At 36.2% G+C, this 10232-nt stretch overlaps 1 protein-coding gene across 1 annotated transcript; it reads left to right on the forward strand.

Annotated features, from left to right (window-relative positions):
• Window positions 1–2490: 2490 nt before the first annotated feature.
• On the forward strand, window positions 2491–5221 carry LOC137396481 (uncharacterized). The gene is made up of 6 exons (XM_068082777.1): window positions 2491–2519; window positions 2628–2669; window positions 3138–3293; window positions 3727–3903; window positions 4303–4446; window positions 4584–5221. The coding sequence occupies exons 1-6, from the start codon at window positions 2516–2518 to the stop codon at window positions 4772–4774; spliced, it is 714 nt and encodes a 237-aa protein (XP_067938878.1). The 5' UTR covers window positions 2491–2515; the 3' UTR covers window positions 4775–5221.
• Window positions 5222–10232: the final 5011 nt, after the last annotated feature.

The raw sequence follows: 10232 nt of genomic DNA on the forward strand, positions 1-10232 counted from the left end.
CTGAGCAATTAAAACTATGTAAAAATTATCATTTTATTATTAAGTATTAACACAAATACAAATAAAATTTGAAACTAACAAATTTATAAACAACTTTATATCATTAATAATGTTTAAGGAGAGTAAACTGGGCTACTGTACATATGTCTTTATAAGCTCCCTCACAATAGCACAAATACATAAACAACTTGAAGACACCGAGAGACACACCGAGAGAGCAAACTAGAGGTTTTTCTACTAAGCGCTAAAACAAAGCAAAACAAGTGGTAAATTGAAAAAGAAGGCGGGCATTAGTCTTATTCAGAGGTTGGCTAATCTTGGTAGCTAATGAAAACTTATTTGATCTTAACTGTGGTTCTTATTGCGATAGATTAATATTAAGAACTTAGTCTACTTCGATTTTCTAGTTTAAAGCTAAAAGGCAAGAAGTCTGAAGCATCAGAGTTGGCTGCTCATTCCTAACAGTATTCTTATAAATGGTTTTTTATTTCTGCAGTTGATGATCAGCTACCAGCGCTTTAATGAGCGCAAATTCTTTGAATAAATTTGTGAAATTCGTCAAAATATTATAACACATTTGCATAAGAATTTATCTTTTAAGTAGGTAAACTGCTTGTTGTTTAGTAACCCACAGTTGACGATGTGGCTGATACTCGCTTGACAATCCAACTATTATTTCTCGCTCAGCGTTGACAGGGTCCGACTTGCGCAGCCACAGGGTTAGGGATACTTGATTAATATTGCTGAAATAATTAGGAATAAATAAATTTGATGCACTGGGCAAACAGCTGGCAGTTAGCCATCAAATGATTAGAAATACATGTGCATAGTTTATGCATCAAATATACATGTATATTACCAGGTATCTATTTCCACTTGCGATACACTTTGATAAAACCAGAGAGCCTTGTATCCTTGAACGGTGTGCCATCCACAAGTTATGTGTCAAATCTGTTTACTCATCTTTTCTTCTCATCAGCGCCAATTAAATACATAATAAAACTATTTCAACATTGAGAGATCGTCAGGTGCAATAAGTAAATACCCAATTATTCCGTATTGTGTAAGGTGGTAGAGTGTCAGTTTATTAAGAAAAAAGTCATGAGCTTGGATAATTTTGAAAATGATGTTTTTTCCTAAACGCCAAGTGTAGCTTCAGACAGATAGGCGGGTGGACGGACAGATAAATGGGTGGGTAGACAGACAAACAGATAGGTGAGTGGACAGACAGATAGGTGTATGGACAGACAGACAGACAGACAGACATGTGAGTGGACAGACAGACAGGCGGGTAGACAGACAGATAAATGGGTAGGTAGATAGACAGACAGATAGGTGAGTGGACAGACAGATAGGCGGGTGGACACTGTATATATGCAGACTTCCATTGGAGCTCGGAAAAGGTTTCAATATTTTTTAATTCATTCCTGGCTCACTGCATGTTAAAAAGTGATTTATATGCGCCATTTATAGATCTTTTTTAAATAAGTTTTGACAACTCATTTATGTTCTTGTTTCATATTTCTGCTCAGACAAGCTTATGGGGTCACATTTTTGTCTTCTATTGGTCATTCATTTAAAAACGTCAAAACTCTTATAAGGTTTTCACTAAAATCAAGTTTTTATTTTATAATTAAACGTAAAAAGCAAGCAAAGTATAGCATAATGTTTGCTAACTATTTTGGTATGACATTATAGTCCTAGAATGACTGCAAAGCTTTTTGGTGCCATTATTTGGTTTAGTTGGTTTTCTTACGTGCTGCAAAACAAGCTTGCTACTAGTTAGATTCCAAGGTCAGTAAAGGGGTTTAGCAATTGGTTCGAAGCTGCAGCTTTTGAAGACCAAAGGAAATTCTTTTATAATTTGTGTAAGTGCTTTGGCTGTAGTAAATTTTATTTTGGAGATATTTCTCAGAAAGACACAGTTTCAGATGTTAAAAATAAATTGTTAAACAGTTGAAGGTGCCAACATCAACATTAACAAGTTTGTGAATGGTGCAAAAAAAATATGAGCGCAAGTTATTGAAAGCAAAGGTTTCCATGATGTTGAGATACATTAAAAAATGGAATGTGATAATTAAATCTTACCCAAGAGCTGGAAGTCAATAAACCTGATAAACGATAGCCAAACAACTTCCATAAAATATTTTTTGACCAGTTTTTGTCAAAATGACACGTTAGTGTTTCGAACTCTTATTACATTCACTTCCTAAATTAATATGGATGGCTGATTTAATGAACCATTCTAAGTGTCAACCTGTGGGCTTCCTTTGAAGTTTCTCCCACGTGCCAGCACAATGCAATGAAGTAGTGATGGCAACATCCATTAAAGTTCGCTTCGTCAATCCTGGGTTTTTGCCGACTCGACTCGTACTATAATTACTATGTTATAAGAAGATTAATGAGCTATGAGTTACTTTGATTTATTACCTTGTCTACAGTATAAAAGGTCAGGACAGTTGATACAGAAGTCACTCTTCTCTTATACACCTCAGAATAGAGACACAGTTTAAACATGGGTAAGTTGAGTTTCTCACTAAGCTTATCATAACTATAGTTATACCAACTAGATCTCTATGTCTATGCCATAGACTTTATATCTTCATTGAGCTTATTCAATCTTTTAGGTAGCAAAGTTGTCCTCTCTCTGGCTTTGGCTGCAGTCTGTGGTAAGTATGTAATACTGTAATCAATACTGTGAGAATCTGAGCAACTTATATAGAATGCCATCTCTATGTGGCATAGCTATAATCAATTGGTAATATTCTAAGCAGTTGCAGCAGAGAGTAATATTTTAAACTTTTTGCGGCTTGCTATCAATTTCGACACTGGACATCTAGACACTAGACATCTAGACACTAGACATCTAGACACTAGACATCTAGACACTGGACATCACATATAATTGATGGTGAATTCAATTAATAGCACCGACTCAAAAATTTTAAAAGCCTAAACATTCATTCCGAAAAAACTTTTTCATTCATAAATGGTGTGTGGCGGGCAACGTACTGAAACCATGCAATGTTGATCTTGCTTCCGTTTCACAAGGTTCTAAAAGATTTTGCAATATACCATTTCAAGCTCAAACAGAATGCTCTTAGTAATGTCTCATTATGAGCTGAATTTTTTTCCAGTTTTTCTAGCAAGTGCCTACAAGTCTGGAGGAAACTACCCTGCAGCATCCTCTAGACGGTATGCACCAAGTCCTTCACATTATCAGGTGCCTACTGCTACCAACTACAGAGCACCTGCTTCCACTCATCATCAAGCGCCTGTTCAGAAGTCTTACAGTAAGTTTTATAAATTGTTTTGATATTTCTTTTAAACTTTTTATAGGTTTAAAACTACATTAATCCAACAATTCTTATCTATTTGAAACAAATTTTTATACCTATTTGTTTTTTATTAAACTGAAAGTTTTTCAATCATTTAATTCAACTGATGATGAATGATACAAATAATTTGTTTATAATTTCATATAGAATAAAGCTGCTGAATAACATCAACAAGAAATTTTGTTACCTCATTTTATCACAAAAATGTTTAAAAACTATTTTTGTCTAGTAGTTGACGATACAGGGAGCGAATAGTATTCATTTTTATATTCATCAACTATGGCAAGAGAAGACAAACCATTCTATTTTATTATTCTATTTTCGAATCAAATGAACTTATAACATAACAGCAAGTGTTAAACTGAAAGCTAATTTTTGGTAATTTTAGTAGTCAAGTATTGGTCTGAGTGGGGGCATTATGGAGCGTGTTCAGCGACTTGTGGATGGGGAGAGCAGCGCAGGTACAGAACGTGCCTATCCAAAAGAGAGTATGGATATGGAAACTCAGTCCATCAGTGTAATGGTCCCAGCTACAGCAAGAAAAGATGCTACGGTGGTAAACCTAGTAAGTAAACAGGGTTTTTATTGCAAAAGCTTTTCTAAAGGTCTTACTACAAATAAAAATAAGAAATATTTGTGTAGTATTTGGTGAAGATAAGAAAACAGGCCATAGTTACAGTTTACTAAACTGTATCTAAATCTTAACTCTTCCTAGTACTTTTGTAATTTATCATTTACCAAAATAACAACATCAAAACATCCAGTTTTTAAAGATATTTTTATATATTTGAAAAGTGCTACTTACCTGCTCCAAATTCCAATATTCATAAATGGTTTCAAGTATTTTAATAGTTTGAAATGTTAGTAGCATGGTGCAAATGACTAACTCAACAATAATTACCATTTATTCACTTGACATTATATTATGGGAGTGCAAAATTAATTGCGTCTCGCTTGTTTTCAGTTGATGGTGGATGGTCGCACTGGTCATCATGGGCAACTATTCAAGGATATCAACAAAAGAGAACAAGACAATGTAACTACCCTGTTCCAAGCTGTGGTGGAAGGAACTGCTATGGATCAAGCTTTGAGACCAGAAATGTTCATAGTAAGTTATACCGTTGAACTAAACATCTAACTGCTGTATCTTGATATTGGCTTTCCTATGAGTTGGCATGATAACTCATTTCTGTGTTTTAATATATGTTGATGCACCGCTGAGTTGTGAACTCCGCTCTTTAACAGCTCCAAAAACCTATGCACCAGCACCAGGGTACAGACAACCATCTGCTAACACACACTACAGAGCCCCTAATAGAAACACCCAGTACAGAGCATCTGCTGATAACACACACTACAGAGCACCCGTTCAAAGTCATCGAGCTAATTATCCAACTCAAAATACCCGATACCAAGATCGTGTTGGGGCTTACTAACTAGCCTCATAAATATATCTGTTAGTGACCTTGACCAAGTCTTATGGTTAATTTACCTTTCTTTTCACCCTTTCATATTCGTTGTATGGTATTTGCTGATTTATTTAGCAGATTGATGACTGCTTAGTTGACTTATTATTAGCAGCTACAATGTTAACATGTTTATATATCTGAATAATATTAGCAGCTACAGTGTTAACATGTTTATATATCTGAATAATATTAGCAGCTACATTGTTAATATGTTTATATATCTGAATAATATTAGCAGCTACATTGTTGATATGTTTATATATTTGAATATTATTAGCAGCTACAGTGTTAATATGTTTATATATTTGAATAATATTAGCAGCTACAGTGTTAATATGTTTATATATTTGAATAATATTAGCAGCTACAGTGTTAATATGTTTATATATCTGAATAAAGATCTGCAAAGATTTAGTTGTACCTGCCTTTTAACACACTATCATCTCTTTGTACTTTCAACAGACGAGATAAAATGCAATATATTTTATTTCAGCAGAAAATCATTTTACATTGTATTAAAAACTATGAAATGGTATGGAGGCTTGTTAAAACTACATTCCTAAAGTTTAACTAAATTTAATTATGTAAAACTTTTCTGATGCAAAATAGTATTTGTACTAAAATTTAGTTTAATGGCTACTATAGGAATCAGCTTTAAGGAGAAAGTTGTAATCGTTGTGGATATTATTTTACTAACAAAGTTAATATTCAGAGTTGTGTTCTCTCACCAGTGGCACATAAAAATAAACTCTTTGCTTCCTTATCATTAGAATTTCAGTTTTTGTTTTATTAAAGTTTCGACCGTACCTTAAGCAAAGAAATACATACATTAAATCAATTTTACAAATATCAATGTACCTTTAAAATATACCATAAACTTGATTGCTGAAATATGTGAACAATCATAAAGCAAATATTATTTTACAAATTATTTTATTATTTTTTGCCAGAAAAAAATCTTTACCGTCATAGTATGTGAATAATTCATTTATCTGTAAAGCACGTAAATAGACAGATATTTCTTTAGCTGTAATTGGATTATTTACTTTTGAGGGAACTTCTTGCCCAGTGACCACTTTTAATTGCATACTGTATGGATTGCATACAGAGAGTCCATCATTGTATACAGACTGTATACAGAGAGTCCATCATTGTATACAGACTGTATACAGAGAGTCCATCATTGTATACAGAGTGTATACAGAGAGTCCATCATTGTATACAGACTGTATACAGAGAGTCCATCATTGTATACAGACTGTATACAGAGAGTCCATCATTGTATACAGAGTGTACATGAGTTTTATAAACAACAAATTGAACAACTCGCCAGGCTTCAGATAAAAAAAGGTGCAAAATAGATTTTTCAGTTTTATCATAATTGGCGTTGAGCTCATCTATATGGATAAAATAAAGTAATAACAACAGTTACTGCGCTGCGCTTCTTAAAATGGTCATAAATGGTATTTTACCTAGAAATAGAAATGAAGACATGTTCATATTAAAAAACATTTGAATTATTTATAGCTTATGGCTTCACAAGCAGCTTTCTTATAGCGGATCTGACATAACTAGACAATAAAGACTCAGTCAAGTAAGAGTAACACACTTATTTCATTCGTTTACGGCAGCAGAAATGGCCTCAAGTGCCAACACGAAAGACTTGATAAAGGCTGAAACAAAGGAACTAGTATATGGTTACGTCTTGCACCGGTCAGTATGATACTCAGTGTTGTGAAAGACCAATCAGCATCCACCTTTCAAATCTCTACACTCAAGCAATTTATTTTTGCTTATCATAGAGACTCTAGCTTATATTTACAGCGTAAAGAGAGTGCAATACATACTGTCGTAATCTGTAATTTAAAGATTGGCAGTGCTACAGATTATAATTATAACAATTCATGATTTGGTAACTTTTATCAATATAATGGGTTGCTAAGTCATAAAAAAAATTATATTTTGGTAAGTTGGTAGAAATTCTTTAATGTTCTTACTTTTAGATGATGCTAGTTACATCATATATTTTAATATAAACCTACTATCTGTCAGATATTGATTAATTGTAGTAATTCATAAAAACAAAAAATAACTAAAATAAATTCACGTAAAATAAAATAAATTTATCCACAAGCTGTTGCTAATGCTTGGGGGTTCTAGGACAGCGTTAAACATTCTTTTGTTCTAGCTGAGCAACAACTTCTTCTGGCGCATTCAGCTGGCCAGTAATGAATTTTAACACTAGCTTCCCCCATTTAAATTGCAGTTTTCTGCACAAATGAAGACATCTTGGAAAAATTTGGATTTACAATAACTTGGTATGAAGGAATGCATCGCCAGAATGAATCGTTTGAACGATTAGATTTGCTTAAAAACTAGAAACATTATACTCATGAAAAGAGAGGTTATATAGCTTGATAGAATTAAAATAACAGGTTTTACTATCAAGCGTAAATCCACCATCAATAATTCCCATTTTTAGCTATCAATTTATCATTTTAATCAAATATGTAAAAAGACCAGCTTTTGTTTCTCCACATTTGTTTAACCCCAAAGAGATTAGCCAAGCGCTGATTTGAGAGACTAACTTTTAAGGTTCTACTAACAGAATTTACTAACAGATGAACAGATGATGTCAGATTGGAAGTGATTCACACCAAAGCTGAAACTTGAATACATTAACTAGTTTAGATCAAGTTCTACTCAATAGTCCAAAAGTATCAATAGTCTCAGAAGCAGTTAGTTGATGTGAAGTGAACAAGGTCAGAAAACTCCGCGAGTGCAAACCGCACAGTATATTTAGTGCGCTAACAAATAACAACACCTCTCAATTATATATTGTGGCATATATCCCTCACCTTATCAGCTTACCTATATCAAGCAGTCACCAGTTAGGAACCAATTTTTACTTGGGTAGCAGCAAAGACCTATTACCTGTACTGTATAGTTAATAGGTCTACGGGTAGCAGTAACAACTAATATAGATATGTATCTGGTACCATAATGTCAAACCTTTGCGTTTCTAACAGTAAAATGGTAAACCTTAATCGGCAAATGTTAGGTGACAAATATTGGTTGGCAAATATTAAATGGCACATGTCAATATGCAAAATTTAGTTGGTAAAGTTAGTTGGCAAATGTTACTTTGAGCATTAGATGGAACATTTCAGTTAGGTTAAACCAATGTAATATTTAGTAGCTGCGGTCAATTCTCAAGTAATTGAGTAATATAATTGTGACAGGCAGAGACCAACTCACACCGAGGTATACCAAACTGACTTGACCAAACTCTGACCAGTTCGGCTCGACACAGACTAGCAAAGAGAGGCAGAGCCAGCCGCCTATGAAAAGCTCTGCTAGAGATCTAGCAACTCAAAGTTCATTTGCGCCTGCTTTTATATTATTGTTCACTGTACACACATCATAAGCGAAGCAGATATATGTATGAAACTCAAGTTCAATGAATCATGTTTTTGAGTTACGTGGAGGTAGTAAAAGTGGCAAAATAAATTATTTTACATTGGTGACTACAGTGAGATAGGCTAGCTCGAGAAGTGCGACAGCCATGAGCTGTTGGTGGATGAGACGAAACAGTCGTTCCACAGATATATCAGACTTCCCATCTAATTGGGTGAGCTACCTGAGCAAAGAGGCCATAATAGGCATGCCTTTTCCTGGCGGCTCACCGATGCTTCTTGGAATTTGAGCAACTCATAGTCTAAGTAGATGGTAAGCCACTGATCTGGGTGGATCGGCACGAACGATTGCTGCAAAGCAAGGTACAGGTGCTAAGAGGCTTAGTGGTGCCGGTCAGCCCAGACCGAGATGGCGCTACATCGCTGCTACACCAATAAAAACTATTGTTTGTCTCACTCACAAGATGAGTGAGACACATTTCTTACTTAGCTGATGAGGTCATACTTACTAAGGCACCCTCCATTTCGTAACTGGCAAAACAGCAAATATGGTTATACTGAGGCAAGAGCTGAGGTTGTCCAGCAAGAGAATTACCTCTACCGACTGAGTTTTCCCTTACCAGTGAGCACGCTGTAAGAGTCTAGAAAAGACTCACAACCTGTGCATGAGGTTTTCTTGCAAAGCCAGATAAACATTTGACAAAACGACAGGGAGGAGCCACTTCTGTAAGCACCAGACAACTCGGTCTAGCTCACAATCAAATGCAGGCAAAAAGGAGACAACCCCAAGCTACAAGCCAAGTTCGTAGGGTTTTACCAGAACCTTAAAGTTTTGGCCAACCACACAGACTTGGTAGATAAGCAGGGACAGTTTTCCATACAGGGTGAGGCTTGGCTAAAACCCTACTACGTTAGGCCGGAAAATCTGAAGTAGGCTCCAGCCACCCTGGAGCGTAGGAGAGGCATAACATAAATGGGGACAGGTCAGGTCGATCAGCAAAAGCCCTTTAGAACTTTCACTAATGCATATATCTCCCAGCCATTAGTACCACTGCCAGATCTAGAAGAGCCAGCCGAGAAAATGCAAAAAAGTGATCAGGGGGTGACTCCTCCAGACGAGCCAATAAAACAGGAGAGAACTCTGCTCGAGACTCTTACACCTGAACTGATCCCACCTGATTCTAGGCTGGTTTGATCCACAAGGAAACCAGATCGATACAGAGATTGGGTATGCCACATGATCAAGGAAGAATTACAGCGGAGTAGTACACCAAAGGAAAAATAGAGCGGTAATGCTGCCCTGACTGCACCTGCAAGGTCATTTCTGTTGGAACATTTTACCACACAGAACTCCATTAATATACTCTCCCATATGGATGCAAGATCTAAAATGTATCTTCAAGATTCACTCTCACAATTACAGTACTTCATGAAAAATCTAGAAGTTCTATCAGAACCGAAAGGAGTGAATAATACTCCACCAACTTCGACCAGTCTAAATAGTGGCTTATAAGGGAAGCTAATTTGGTAAGGACATTATCGATATAGTAATCAAGAAAGCTGATTCACTCGAGCTCCATGACAACCTTGAGTGGAGTGAAGATAACTAGGAAGTTGTTCCTGCTTTAAAATTGGCAGAGAAAATGCAGATGGAGCAAGAAGAAGCCTGCTGGGTGACCACAAGAAGAAGCCTGCTGGGTGACCACAAGAAGAAGCCTGCTGGGTGACCACAAGAAGAAGCCTGCTGGGTGACCACAAGAAGAAGCCTGCTGGGTGACCACAAGAAGAAGCCTGCTGGGTGACCACAAGAAGAAGCCTGCTGAGTGACCACAAGAAGAAGCCTGCTGGGTGACCACAAGAAGAAGCCTGCTGGGTGACCACAAGAAGAAGCCTGCTGGGTGACCACAAGAAGAAGCCTGCTGGGTGACCACTGTAAGTACAAAGTAGAAGAAGATCGAGCCACCCTCACCAGCACAGACAAACTCACTACTTGCCAAGATAAGTGAGGC

This window comes from Watersipora subatra, chromosome 5 (genome assembly GCF_963576615.1).
Source record: "Watersipora subatra chromosome 5, tzWatSuba1.1, whole genome shotgun sequence".
Classification (NCBI taxonomy): Eukaryota; Metazoa; Bryozoa; class Gymnolaemata; order Cheilostomatida; family Watersiporidae; genus Watersipora; species Watersipora subatra.

Excerpts from the sequence above, each read along its gene's own strand:
- LOC137396481 (XM_068082777.1), top strand. Across the intron at positions 3,294-3,726 it reads GCCTGTTCAGAAGTCTTACA|TAGTCAAGTATTGGTCTGAG; the intron begins GTAAGTTTTATA and ends TGGTAATTTTAG. Across the intron at positions 3,904-4,302 it reads ATGCTACGGTGGTAAACCTA|TTGATGGTGGATGGTCGCAC; the intron begins GTAAGTAAACAG and ends GCTTGTTTTCAG.